This window comes from Calypte anna, chromosome 1 (assembly GCF_003957555.1).
Source record: "Calypte anna isolate BGI_N300 chromosome 1, bCalAnn1_v1.p, whole genome shotgun sequence".
Classification (NCBI taxonomy): Eukaryota; Metazoa; Chordata; class Aves; order Apodiformes; family Trochilidae; genus Calypte; species Calypte anna.
In genome coordinates, this window is record NC_044244.1 from 116,268,833 (window position 1) to 116,284,318 (window position 15,486).

At 33.8% G+C, this 15,486-nt stretch overlaps 1 protein-coding gene across 4 annotated transcripts in view; it reads left to right on the forward strand.

Moving 5' to 3' along the window:
- DMD (dystrophin) overlaps positions 1 to 15,486 on the forward strand; it is a 950,620-nt gene that overhangs the window by 255,752 nt on the left and 679,382 nt on the right. For all 4 annotated transcript variants that reach the window (XM_030448312.1, XM_030448319.1, XM_030448327.1 and 1 more), the window contains exons 10-13: positions 5,792 to 5,980; positions 6,324 to 6,505; positions 9,506 to 9,656; positions 14,228 to 14,347. In XM_030448312.1, coding sequence (XP_030304172.1) covers positions 5,792 to 5,980; positions 6,324 to 6,505; positions 9,506 to 9,656; positions 14,228 to 14,347 — 642 coding nt within the window. The remainder of the gene's footprint in view (positions 1 to 5,791; positions 5,981 to 6,323; positions 6,506 to 9,505; positions 9,657 to 14,227; positions 14,348 to 15,486) is intronic.

Here is a 15,486-nt window from a genome sequence, read left to right on the forward strand (position 1 = left end):
CAAAGTATGTCATTCCAGTTTCATTGCTTTTTTTGGCCGTTGATACTGTTATATATGGCCTCTCTCATAGCCTTTTATGTAACTTTTTCTTCACTGTCCCTTCTGGGACATTGAGCCAAATGTATTTTTTCTTTCAAATCAGGATTCTTTTTTCTGCAGTAAGATTTTGCATATGCGGATCTAGATGGCTGCTGTCCTTAGTCTTATCATTTCATGAATCTTAATTTATCTCCCTGAACAAGTTAATATTATTACCACTGGATTCCATTTTGGGAAGGTGGAACTTGATAACCAAGAATAGTACTGGTAGCTCCAGTGGGTACCAAATGATGGACCATATTAGTCCCCTCTTTAAGCAAAATATTTTGTTGACTTGCTGGTAAGTTGAGTTCCTGACCTATTATAGTCTGCTGGCAGGCTGTAGGATGTGAGGTTTTTTTATTCTTTTTTTTTTTAAATTAAGCTGTAATTCCCCTTACAAAGAGACTCTTAAAAAGAGACTGAGATATTTAAAAAGAGACTGGATGTGGCACTCAGTGCCATGGTCTGGTAACTGCAGCGGTAGTGGATCAAGGGTTGGACTTGATGATCTCTGAGGTCCCTTCCAACCCAGCCAATTCTATGATTCTATGATTCTATACCAAGACTATACTTTAAAAAGTTCTAGACAGTAGCTATTGACTACAGAAAGAAAGAGTATTATTTTCTCTCACATTTGTGTGTTATGTGATAAAGACAGCTACATCAACTATCAATGATATTATTGCAAAATTGCTAGAAATTTAAAAGAATATTAAGAGAAAATTTCTATTGGTAGAAATTTAAAAGAATAAGAAATTATTCTGATTTCCACAGGAAAATCAACATTGCTGCAGCTAGCTGATTGCTGTTTGCTGTCCTCTAACCTGTTACAGAGGATTGTTAATTCTGGCCAAAGATGGTAGAATAAATATTCTAGATAGCTCAGGCAGTCTTCGTAATGCAATGTAATAGAATAGTCAAAAAGGTAAACACACAGCTAATGTATGTTACATATGGTCAGAGCACTGCTTTTGTGTGGCTCATGCATGAGTGGAGAAGCCTATAGCTGCCTGGTCCTGACTACACAGGTGCACTCTGAATCTTTTGTGAAGCAAGACATTTTTTACCTGCAAGTAGGAACTGCCTGAGCAGAGAGCTTGCAAAATCATTTCTTTTAGACTGTAGGGTGTAGGGATGAGCATGATAGCTTTTAAATTGTTTTGAGCATTATTTGGACTGAAGGAAGAAGGATTCCTTAAACAGTCATTGTAAATGAGTTTAAAGGAGACTTTGAAACAGTATGGAAAAAAGCCTTAGAAATAATTTTCAGACATACAAGAATAGCACGTTTCTCCTTGGAAAGGAAGAAGAAGAGGTGTTTTGCTCAGCCAAAAATTAGCCCTTAAGTATAGTGACAGTAGGAAAAGGAACGCTTGGTCATGTGAGTAGCAAAAGTCTTACAGAGTGAATAAAAGTTTTGAATATTTAAAATGAAGAAAATTGGAAAGTTAGTGAAGAGAACAAGGAAAAAACTAGTATATGCATATACAACTGATAGGACCTGCCCAAGTTACTCTTCTGTTAGGTACAGGTGGGAGAAACAATTTCTCATAAAGTCAGTGAAGAGAGATAATATAATAGTCAGATGACTGACATAGTCAAGCTAAAAGATACTATGGATTAACACTGGTTTTGCTTACAGATGTAGCGGAAGTGAGAGAGAATATAAAACAAAGCAAATGAAGAAAGAGCAACAACTAAACAGGGTGCTGAAAGAAGGCAGCTTTTCCTTCCAGAATGCTGGAACCATAAATACATATTTTCATGTTTTTGAGCTATAAGACTGGAGAATTCATAATGAAATGTTTATGAAAATGAAGCATGATTTTTTGTTTTGTTTGCTTCGCTTTTTTACTCTTGGAATCTATTATATTCTAGTAAAATTGATTTTCTCTCTTTCTCCATTTGTCTATCCATTGCCAGACAGAGAAGAAATAAAGACTGTGTTTATTTCTCAATTGCTTAAATGATATGCTAAAGAACTAATTCAGTACTTTTTTTGGATAATAGGTTTTTATTTCTTTTGGCTTGGGCATAATTCACCTGTCTCCCACTTTTCTTTTTATCCATTTAATGACTTTTCTGCTCGTGAAGATTTTTAGAATACCATTTAATTAAGACCCTACAACATTTAAAAGGTCTTTAACAGAACAGTGCACTTTAAAGTGGCTGTTACTTAAGTCCTTATTACATTTAGAATTTACATTTTAAAAGTTGAAGTTAAATAAATGTGACAATATTATACATTCCATCTTTAATATTTTTCACTCTACTGCATGATGCTGTGATCATAATTCAAATTTCAAGGTAGACTGATCATCATAAATTGGAGACAGTTACCTTTTCCTTTTTTAATGTAAATGGCAGTATAAAATACAAGACATTTTTCAAGAGAGCTGCTTTTTTGGTAGGAAAAAGACCCTAGGCTCCTTGACCTGTTAATATACATTTAGGACCCTGTTACTGTTTAGTATTGAATGGTTCTCTGAAGATTCATTAGTTAATACTGAAAATTTACTGTAGGGTGAAAATTTCACCTTTCTTTATGTGAGGAATACTTTTATTTATGTGTTAGGTAGAGAACAAATGACCTCACAGTCTACTGCATGACATGAAAGCACCTGAAATATAGACCCTCTTTGAATGCACCTTGTTCTTGGATCACAAAAGGGAAGGGTTCAAGAATGATGAGTAGACTAGACATTTCAACAGGAAGAAGTAATTTTTTTGTAAATACGTGGTAAAAGTAATCCTATTCACTCACAGTAAGTGGATTTAACACAACCACTCAATTCATAATACTTTTTGGAACCCTGATTCCTAATTGCTTGAATGGGAAATGCCTTCCTTAGGCAAGTACTGTGTGTCTTGTCATCATTAATACATCAAACAGCTATACATTTTACAGTCATAACAAAATACTCAATATAATTAAATCCCTTAAGTAAACGCAGGCAAAACAATTTCCCTAGTTAATAAAACCTGTATGTTTTGAAAAGCTTTGTGGTCAAGCTTATGATTAGCTGACAGCCTTGTTTCCTGTCTTTTAACTCACCTGTCCTCACATTTACTAGTCTTAGTCTTTTTTTCCTAACCCAAATGACTACAATTTTTTGAAATTTTTTTTTCAGTTTTTAGCCAACTTCTATACTCCAAATCCCGTTGTGCAAAGTTTTCCTTCTGTGCCAGTAAAATCTTTGTCTTTTTCAGTCTTTTTTTTGTAATAACTGCACCTAAGAGAATAGTTTAAGAGATTAGTTTTCCATTTTTCTTTTCTGTCAATAGTACCAGCATTTTGTTTCCTTTGTAAGGAAACTTTCCTTTCTACTGTTTGGTTCTGGTTTTTTTCCTCTCAACATGCACACCACCTAAACATTATTGACTTTCAATGAACTAATAATCTACTGCATCTCAAAAACTGCAGTTGCAAGGAGAGGTCAGTTCATCTAGGTGAATGCATCTGCAGTACAACTGGAACCACTGAGAAAATCAGGTACTAAAAAACTCAGATGTCTGAACACAGAAAAAACCAAAACAAAACAGTACAGTTTTTCAGCTTTATAATGAGGCCAAACCTTGGGTGGATTATCATATTAATTTCAAACAAAAAAAACATTTTTTGAGCATTTTTTGGCCATTTTTTTGAGTGAGAACATACTTTGGAATACCTGTCAAGTAACTGTTTTGGTTTCTGTTTATGCTACAGTATTTGCTTGTCTTTAAATTTCCTCAAGACTTATTGTAATAGTGCAGGAATTAATGCATTAATTAATTAATTAATTAATGGCTTCATTTTGCCATTGAAGTTCATGTGTCCAAGTGTGATTTCGTACAATATTTGTGTTACTATGAGAAAGCAGTGAAAATTATTTTCAACGTGATTAGGGAAAATTATACTTAATAGTTATTCCTCAGAAAAAGAGTTGTTAGAACCTGCTTTGTTAAACACTTTTCATACATGAGACAATGTTGTGATCAGAAGGCAGATCTAGAGACAGGAGGGTTTTCAGATGGAGACTTTTCAGGCAAGTAGCTGAGAGACACCATCATGAATCTCTGCAAACATGATAACCCCAGTCTTTCTCAGCTGTTGTAGAATTATTTTTCCCCCAGTGTATTACATGTGGGAATATTCTATACAGTAATGTTAGAAAAAAACCCAAACTATTACATATATAAAAGCAGTGGAAGTTTTCCTTTCCCAACGTAGATTGTGTCTGCAAAAAAAGGCTAGCTTGCTGCTGAGAAATGAGGTGGTTGAGTATAATTTTTTACTCCTACAGAGCAGTAGTAAAATTTGGAGTTGCATGCAATTCAAATATTAATCTGGGCAGCAGGAATATACATTGAACGTTTTCTGTGATAGATTATGTCCTGTAAAACAGTAGTTTCTTCAAACCAAAAAACCACAAACTATTGTGTTCATCAGATTTTCATGTCTGTTTTACTGATGCAGGCTTATTGAACATTTTTTGTCATGCATATCTGACACTGAAGTTAAGACTGGTATTTTAATCAGCCTAAGACACATATAACAAAGAGATACACATAAACTGTATGTGATTATTAGATCTATTAATTTCAGGATGAATTTTTGTTAAGAGAAAGATTAAACATTTCCTTTTAAAGAATTAAGAAACATATTCATTGCAATTCCTGCTTTCTAGTGCTAAATTTTGACTTTCTGTCCAAAACTACAAGATGAAGGTTTAGACACTGCTTTGAGCCTTTTATTGGTATAAGTATAGCAGTAGAGTCAATTTCTTCTAACTATAAAAAAACATTTTGTGTTGGTATATTCTTAATAAAAACACATCTATATTTTAACATCAGTAGTCTGTGTTTTGTACTAACTTTCTAGATAAGCTTCTTCAGAACTTGAAAAATGAATCGAATGATGTCTTTTGCAGCAAACCCATATTTCTTGCTTCTGTGTTGTTCTACTGTACTATTACAGTTATCCATAATTGCTTTTTGCCGATTTATTTTGAATAAGCAATAGATCTTAAGTGTGAATTCTGTGCTTGTAAGTCTGACTTGTAAAATGTTACTACAAAGGTGGCTTTTGTGGGAAAGAGAAATCAACAGTAATGCTCGTTTGATTGTTTTTGAGAAGTTCTAATTTGGCATGAGATTTCTGAGCTTTTGTAGCTTTTAAGAATGTTTAATAACCAGACACACAAAATGGGTGTCTGGTTAGCTCGAGCCTTAATTGCATGTAGCATACAGGGCTGTTTTCTGTATACCATGTTCCATAGATTGTCTGCAATGTTAGCAAACAACTTACTACTTTTTTTGATGATGTAATTTTACTGCCTCCTGTGGTAAATAAATTTCTCATTTCCAGGAGAAAATACTTAAATAAGAAACAATAAATGAAATGAAAAATCAGACTATTTATTGAAAAACTGTTATAAAAGCACTCTACAGTGACAATTTATATGGTGTCACTATTCAGAATAATATGAATTTTACACTTTACTTTAAAAAATCTAATTTAATCTGAGATATTTTATTTCCCTCACTCTTATCTGATCTTTGTCAATTAACAGATTCTATAGTAATAACTACTTTCACACATTAGCCATCTGATATTTTTTGTTTTATAAACCCCTGGTTTTTATACAAGACAATGGTCTACTTATTCCTTTGTTAGAACTGTCTGAGAAAATGCTATTTGCACTACTCTTAAAAGTTTCTTTTTGACCAGTTTGTAGAAACTGTTGAAGAGAAGACATTTAGCACGGTGAGGACGAGGTCTGACACGGATCTTGAAAACTACCAAACTGCTTTGGAAGAAGTGCTGACATGGCTTCTGTCTGCAGAAGATGCATTGAAAGCACAGGGAGATATTTCCAATGATGTGGAAGTTGTTAAAGAACAATTTCACACACATGAGGTATATGTCCTTATTAATCTTTCAGTAAATATTTATCTGCTTGTACCCCATAATATAGTCAAGTACCAAGCAAAGATATTTCTAGTTCATATAAGTCCTTTTTCTTGTGTTTATTTGTGATTTGGAAAATTTAAAGGTAGCACTAGAGACTATGTCAAATACAAAAAGTGAAAGTGTTTATTCCTGGTTTGTGTCACAAGTTTTGTGGAGGCATTGGAAAAATAAAAAAAAAATCAGAGTTGAAAATCATGTTTGGAATGTGGTGGAATTTGAGAACTCTCCCAGCTCTGATCTTTCATCCTGAAGAATATAACTTTAAACTGGATTTTATTTTCATTGTTAGGGTTTTATGATGGAATTAACAGCTCACCAAGGATGTGTTGGCAATGTTTTGCAAGTTGGAAGTCAGCTTCTAGCAATTGGAAAACTTTCAGATGATGAAGAAAATGAAATCCAAGAACAAATGACTCTACTTAATTCTCGATGGGAAAGTCTCAGGATAGCAAGTATGGAAAAACAAAGCAAGTAAGTAATATATCAGGTAATATAATACATCTGGAGTTTGAAACAATTGTGAGCTTGATTAGCAGCTGGGATTTTCTTTCACTTCACTGTGAAAAATCCTCCGTCTCAGATCTCTTTTAATCTGAAATTTGATGTGTAGCTTGTGTGTTCTTTTGAGACTGGAAGCCATACAAATCAGCAGTTATCAACAATTTGGATGCTAATAACTTTTTAACCCAATTTATGTAGCCTACCTCACCTTTTTTCTGATTGTTTCAACAAGTTATCTTCACTGGTAACTTCAGTGAGTCCCAAATCAGGACACACAAGTAGGTTACTATGTCAGTACTGTATATATTTCTTAGTCTGTTGTATTCATCCTGCTCTTATTTACCTTACCTTTACTTTACCTTTATTTTTTGTTTTCTTTATCTTTCTTTGACATTTTGATAAAATTATTTATAGTTTTCAGATATTTCAACCTAGCTTCCTCCAATGCCTTTATTTTCTTGCAGAGAAAACTCCATGAGATTTTACTGAAGACAGTTTTTATTTGTAATATTAATTTTTATTTAAAACAACACATGCAAGTAGCAATGTCACCTCCATGAGTGGTACTATGTCAACTAAAATGTCCACTGTTAATTTAGCTTATATTCCAGTTGCAGCTACTTTCATGTAGTTGAACTTCTGTTCAATAAAACAGAAAAAAAGCGACCCTTATTTAGCAAAGTTGTACTGATACTGAATTTATTTTTTGCATAAACATACTGAGGTTTGTTTTAAGAAGCTCTTTCATCCAATGCCCTGTTGCAGATGATCCCAGAAATTGGCTATAAACTGAGGAATACGATCTAAGAATGGAGTATTTGTTAGCTGAGATATATACAAACAGATACATCTAATATCACTAGAAACTTAATTTTAAAAAAAGTGGTTTGAAAAGTGACTTAATTTTGTAATATGAGTTAATACTGTATATATGGTTCCTATTTTAAATTATTTGTTAGAATAAGTAATGATGTAAATATTTCATTAGAAACCAAATGCTCAATTTAGAAGGTTCAGAACTGGAAGGATTTTTTTTTCTACTTCTTTCAAAAAAGGTAGGAAATAAAAACTACACAATAGAAGTGTCGAAGTTTTAGACATGTGCCTTAAAATATGAACAGGCTACAAATGACATTCAAGATTTCACATAATTGCATCTGTGGGATCTTGACATATTGAATATTTGTTTTTCAGAAGAATTTAAATGTGGCCCCAAAAGTAGATATCTATGTTTGGTGCAGTCTTCTGTGGTGATTAGGGGCTGTTGTTCACAGAGAGAAAAAAACTACAATAACTTTCTAATTTGGGCTACATTTTCAAGAAGCAAACAAGAAGCCAACTGAGAAACAAGCAAAATAAAATAGGACTCTACTGTCTTCCTTACTTGGCAGTTTTCTCCAGTCTGTAAAATTTACTTCAGATTTTCATATCTCCACATTGAGTTCTGAAGGTAGTTAAGTAACTGTCACGGTTTAACACTCGCCCAGCAATTAAAACGAATAACAGACGCTCTCTATTAATCTCTCTCTCCACCTGGGTAAAGAAAGGAGAGAGAATAAGGGAGAGAGACTTATGGGTTGGAAACTAAACTACACAACTTTAATGAAACCGTAATGATAAATAGGAAAAATTACCAAATATATACAAATATATAGGAAAATGGAAACCACATTCCTCCTCCCCTTTTCCCCCAATAACTCTCACGTCACCACCGAGGCTGCAGGGCAGCCCTGGGAAAAATCCAGGCTGGACTCCTGGAGTCAGCAGCAGTCGGGAACTGGAGGCAGGAACACACAGATATGGGCTGGCACGGATCAGGACCACAGGCAGGTGAACGGACGGGATCCTTCCAGGATGCCGGGTGAAGGAAGGGAAGCAGGAAATCAGGAAATCCAGAAATCTGGCTTGGCCCTCGTGATGCCTCAAATTTATACTGAGTATGACATGTATGGGAGGAGGAGGGCTCAGGTGGGATCTCTTTATCCTCCTGGACGGTAAAATGTTTTCCTCAGAGCTGAGCAGTGTCCTTGGCTCTGCATACCAGTCTCTGGCAGTAACTATAAACATCAAGTGTTATCAGTCCTAGAAGCACACACTGTCTGAGAAACTTGCTGTTAATTTCAGCAAGTGCAACTACTTAAAGAGACTTAGCTGAAAGCAAAAAGTACAAGACAGAAAATGACCTTTAACTTGGCCCAAACCAGGACAGTAACTTTTTGCTGCAGGAGTGGTGCTAGAGATTTAAGTAATACACTATAACACGCAATGGTTTCACCAAGCTCAGTGTGACCGTGGAGTGACTTTGGTCTGTCAAATCTATGTTAAGAATTGTATGTTATGTGAAAGATGGGTAATATAAATAATTGTAATTCCATCATTCAGCAACACTTTACACACTGATTTAAAAATATTTTTGGTTAGGTGAAGGTTTTTTTTCAGAAAATTAAGAGTTTCTAAAGATGACAAGTATAGGATTTGTAATGGATTTCTGGACAGATGATTTTGGGTCTTTGTTTAGGCAGAACTGATATGTTTCCTATTTCATTCTCCAGAGCATTTTCCATCAAATAACTGAAAATTTAATAACCTGTTCTGTTAAATATCCTAAATTTGAGGGAACTGTCTAAGCACCTTCTGAAGTACTTGTAGTAGACAATGCAAGCTTTAAGCAATCAGCAGAAATTATGCAACTTCCATGCAACTGAAGGACAGCACTTTAACAGACAGTATATTATATGCACATGTATAGTATATGCAGTACTCAGGTTCTTAGAAAAGTTTCAAAACAACTTGCCTAAATCAAAACTGTTTCAACAAATTTTCAGTTACCTGTTTGAAAGTATGTATTTTTTTTTATTCTGGATTGAGATGAAGCCTCATGACAATCAGTTACAAGTATATATGGTAGATATTTCTGCCTGTTCTTTTCATTCATGTATCAATCAAAATAATTACTTATTTGTTTTACAGTTTACATAAAACGCTAATGGATCTGCAGAATCAGCAGCTAGCCCAATTAGCTGACTGGCTGACAAAAACAGAGGAAAGGACAAGGAAAATCGATTTGGAGCCCTTAGGTCCAGATCTAGAGGACCTAAAGCATCAAGTAGAAGAGCATAAGGTATGATTTCAGAAGCATAAAAAATAATTTCAGTTTTTTTAAATTTTAGAAGCCACACTCCTGCAAATAGGACATAGCAAAGTAATATGGAATCTTGGTTTAATATTGGTTGTTTTGTACAATTAACAATTTATTTTATCACAATTCTGACTTTTACCCTAATATTTTAAAAAATATACTTCCTTTTAAAATATAAACAATATTTTAGACTATGTGAGGTGACTATACCATCCTTTCATTAAACAGTACAATAAGAATATATCAGAGTTTTTAATACCTGTGTTTTCTTCTTTTTTGTGTTACTTTTTTGTTTGTTTGTTTTGTTTCATTGCTTCCTGTAGTAGTTATAATTTGACCCCTAGGAGTCCTCGTGTTGGACTCCTGGGACTCTGTATGTACATGTACAGAAGTATAAAATAGGCTCTAGTTTCTAACTGTAAAAAATATTTCTTAGTAATGTATTTAATTAATTAAAAAGATCAAGCTAATAAATGTAAGAGGGAATTCAGCCATTTTTTTTCCACATTCCACGAGAATAATTTTTTTAATTGGAAAAATAAAAAATTAAAGAGAGAGACTATCATTTATGTAGTAGCTTTATTTCATTAACAGTATTAAATTTTCTGTCTGGAAATAAATTTAAATTTTAAAAGATATTTACATACCTATCTATGACAGAGAATAGTGTAGAAAAGAGTTGATTTTTGAGAACATGGATATTTACATTTATGACTTGTTACTGTTTCTACATCTGCATCTTTGTGGTTCAAAGCAGTTCAGTTCCATAGTGCTTTGAGACCTCTTAACAGGTGACACTTGATGGGCTGTGTCAGTGGTAGTCCAGGTTCTGGAAAGCATATCATACTAAAAATCATATATACAATCTCAAAGCCAGCTTTTAGAGTTTTTGAAATTAGGTCAAAAGCTGCAAAAGACTGCATGATCCACTTTTGTGCTAGAGGTGATTTTTCTGCATCCTGATTAAGGAAGGCTACAGAAGAAAAATACAAATTCTAGACCTACTGCTGCTATTTGTCCTACCTGTTCTTACTCTGTGAGAAGTCTGTGCATTTCAATACATGGGTTTGCTAGCTAACTCTATACTCTGACATTAAATTTGCTTTTTAAAAAAAGACAGCAGGTAATTATGAAGTCATAGTAAAAGAAACCTGAAAGATTTAGATTACATGAGTACTAAGACTTAAATACCTTCTTTCCTATTTCAGTTTGCATTTAAATGCTAACATTAAATCTAGTTCTCTTATTTATGCAATCTCTTTATGCTGTTTCTAATATTGAGAAAAATAGGTATTTACTTTCTATTTTAATATTCTAAGTGAAGACTTTCTTACATCCTAATTCTTCATATTTTTGATGGGATGACTTAGTGAACATTAATAATTTATGTGAATTTATTTTCAAATGTATTATCTGTTCAAAAGGCAATCTACTTGATAGGGTGGAAAGAAAAAGTTTTGGTTTTAAGAAAAAAAACCTTCAGTAAAGTGTACTGGTAATGGCATCCATCACTGAGACCATAGACATCATATAACATTGTTTCCTTCATGATGCTTTTTTCAGTATTATATCTTCAGAAGGAATATCTTGATAGTACAGAAAAATTTCTGACTGGACTGAAATAGAGGTAAATTCTTGAAGGTTTTTTTTGTCATTAGTAAGGTATGTGGTTTTGGTAAAAGTCCAGTGTAGTTAATATATGTTGAAGTAATAGTCAAACATTTCAGTGAAGAATTATTAGTCTTTGCAGCAGTATTTTGTCTTTTGTCTGATTTTGCTCCTTCTTAATAATATTATAAAAGGAGAAAATTGCTTTTCTAGCAATACATCTCTAAAGGGCTATTGAGCTGTCTCAGAAGAATACTGTATTAGAAATTTTATAATTAGAAAAAATGTGCTGTTAATTGAGCTAATCTTAATATTCCTCATTATTATTATACAATTTATTGTAGTAGATTTTATAGTTTCATTCGCTTCTTAAAGCAGCTTAAGCTGTTTAAGTATTTGTAATGTTTCTGGCAGGCTGAGCTTTTTTCTTTTTTATAAAAATATCAGAAACAATGGAAAATTTTTGGTGTTAGGATATTTCAGTGCTTCAAATTAATTGCAACAGTGAAATGAGACACTTCCTAACTGTTAAAATATAGGGAGTAGATTTTGTTTTGGGTACTTTGATACCCTAAATAGATATTTTTATTCAGTTTGAAGCAGAGTATATCAGAATATTTTTTTACCTGGTAGATAGGAATTAAAGGAACAGTAAAATTTTATGACTCTGTTGTGCTGTCCCCATGTATCAACATCTAAACCCATCATACAATATAAATCCCTAGAAATTTGCTACAAGCTCAGAAGAACTTGTTAGAAACTCATTCGAACAGAGCGTACTCCAGTCTTAAGAGTGCCCTCAGTATATTCCTGCTTCAGCAAACTTGTATACAAATGATTGTCAACAGTGAATTTTATGGTAAAAACAGACACTTGGATTATAAAGAACAGTGCTTTAGCTCAGGGCAAATTGAATCTTTCTGGGGATTTGAAAATGACTCAGCTTTCTGGTTTTATTACTTCCCTGACTTCTCAAGTCTTTTCAGATTGTGTGGGAGACTCCTGCTTCCGAAGTGCCCTCCAATCCTACACTTGAGCACTGTTGCTAACTGTGGTTTCATTCTGGAATGCCATTTATTCTCTCAGATAGCAACTAATCAGGAAATAAAATTCACCTTCTCCCTGGCTGTAGTGTTGCAGAGCAATGTATTTATTGTCATTTGGATTAAAAAGGGAATTGAATCTGAGGGAAGAAAGCTGTGTAATAGGGTCTTATCCATGAGTGCAGTGACTCCTCTTTCCCGATCAAGTGTTGGGTCATAAAATGTCAAGGTCTGAATTTTATGCATTGTTCTAACAATTTTGTGTACTTCACAGTCCTTAAGAACTGCTTTATAGTCTATAGCTCTGAAGCAAATTATAATCAAAGGCATGAAAGTCAGAAAAAGGAGAATTCTTATAAATATATTTGCTCAAAAGCTATGCCCATGAAAGAATTAAAACTCTGAGAAGTGTTATAGTAAGGAATTTATGCCTTAAAACCAAAGTATTCTGTGAATTCCTTTTCTCTTGCTTGTAGGCACATGATATTATTTTGTGTTTTAATTTTCAAATAAAAGTAAGTTTTACCAAAGAGGTTTAAAATGCATGACCTAATATTCAGCAAGGACTTGTTTTTTTATAACCCAGTAAATTGTTCTGCTTCAGAATGCAGCAGAAAATTTGGTATGGTGAAATTCCACAGTTTGTAGTACAGTCAAGGTTACTGTTGTGACAAGGTTAGCCATGCTATTTTTCACCCTGTGACTATCATACTAAATATGTGCTGAGAACTAGAGCAAACTCTGATGAAGTACCTAGGACACAATCCAGGACAATTTTTCCATTGATTTGAAGCTAGCTATAACCACCTAAAGAGTGTTTGAGGTAGAATATTATCCTTGATACCTTATTTTATTTCATAGCAGTGGGATGTTTTTATTAAGAAACACAGCACATAACTCAGTAGTGTAAAACAGTGAATAAGTATTGGGGATTCGAAATCTATATTTGATTGTTAATAGCCAAATTTAAATCTGGAGACAAGTAACAAAAACTATGAAAAGAAATTTAATATTAACTTTTCTGTGGCTTGAAGTTTCAGTACCAACACTTCTTTAATTCCTTCTCTTTCCATTTTTGTTGCCTATCTTCATTCTGTGTGTTAGCACAATGAAAAACAAATGGTAACAGAAGAAATTATTAAAATATCAATATGTCAATTTGCAGAGATTTGAGAAAACTTTCTTCACTTTTAGCAATGTGCTATTTTTTAGCAGATTATCCTCAGTTTTATTGCAGCTTGCACAGGTACTAGGTGTCTAAAAGGACAAGAAAATACTTCCTCAGACATTCAGAAATCATAAAGTGTCTCTCTCACTTCATTTCCTGATTTCTTCAATAAGTGAAACAGGGGTGCTGCATGCATTTCCTGATCTTGAGTGAGCTCCTCAGCAGTTTCATCCTATGTTACCAATGTAGTAGGAGTTCCAGTCTGGAGTTGTTTAATTATAAAAGCTTTATGTATTTTTAATTATTTTTAAAATTATGAAAATGAAACTATTTTAATATGTTAATATGGAGTACAGAATCTAATACTGTGGCTATTTAAATTTTTCAGGCTAATGGTATGTATACATGCTATACTCATATTTGTAAGTCAACTACATCAATTCAACAAATGCTTTCTCCAGATAAGTTTCTAGTTTGAAATACTATCAGGAGTTAGGACTTGTGAGTAAGAGTAAGCTGTTTTTTAAAAGGAATTGAAATTGCCCACTATGTTTATATTAGCACCTATATGTCCTAAGGTCACAAAATAAGTTTAAATTGCTTAGTATTGACAGCAATAGGATTAAAAAAATCTCAAAGGTGATTAATTACACACATTAATCATTCAGTGGAACTCCAAACCCAATATGTTCTTATTTAGAACACATTTTCTAACACATATTCTTTAATTATAGGCATTTCAAGAAGATCTGGAACAGGAACAAGTCAAGGTGAATTCTCTTACCCATATGGTAGTGGTAGTGGATGAAAACAATGGAGACAGAGCTACTGCAGCACTGGAAGAGCAGCTTCAGGTAATGATTAAACCTCTGACTCAGAGAAAAAGCTATCAGTGGTCTTAAGTGTCAATAAGGTTGAAGAAGAACTACTAGTAGCCATTTAAATTAATCTTTAGTGTCAGAACTGTGATGTACCTTCTCAAGGCAGTCTTACCCTTCCAGAATTTCTTGCCAACTCCTTGTATTGTGTTCAGTGGAATAAAGCAGATCCTGTGCAAGCACATGATTCCAGAAGCTAAACTAAACTAAGGAAGTGTCTTGAGTGGAATAGTTAAAAAAAATGTACTGAAATGCGAAAGTGAATCAGAAAAGGTTGAACCAGGATATTATTCTGTGTTGGCAAGCAGTAGGTTCTTGCAAAGAGAAAAAGCATGCCAAAAAAGGGGAATTTATGAAAGGTGTTTTATATTTACTGCACTTTATGAATTAGAAGATGTTCAGCTTGTTCAACTGAGATTTTTTTACAGTGTGAAAAAAACCCAAAAGGTTGGTGCATCATTAGACATTTGAACTACTTTCATATCTTCAGACAGGTATCTGAATGATTAAGATGACATCAGGTGATACAGCTGCATCCCCCTATCATTACAATAGTTGTGAAGGTACCATTTGTATCTTGTGCACGTATGTGGCTGACCGATATTGGAATCTTTACCTGAAACAGAACTCAGGCATTACTGTAATAATTTGCCTCATTAAAGAAACATAAAGAATGATGAGTGTAAATGGAACACAATGGAAATACACCATTTGATAGGGTACTAGTGAAGAAGGTTCCTGTTATTGGGATAGAGATTGCCCAGTTATTAATGTCATTGAGAAAATTTATGCCTTGAAAGATGCCAGTAAGGCAACTCTTGAGGCACCATGCCCTGTGAGGGGGGGCACAGAGCAGTGCAGCTGCTGTTCTGTACCCTCCTTGAAACACACTTTCTTAGAGAAGGATCTGAAAGAAAAGCTCAATAATGCCATTGGTCTGGAAGTCACAGAATATATAGCAGTATTACAGATTTTAATAAATGCACATGTAAAGCTTTGAGGTTTAGAGTTTGAGGGAGGTGAGCAAAGTTTCTTACTTTTATACCCAGGAGAACCGAGTTAACACAGTGCACCTACTAGCATAGCAAAATATTACGTCTCCTTTTTTGAGGGTA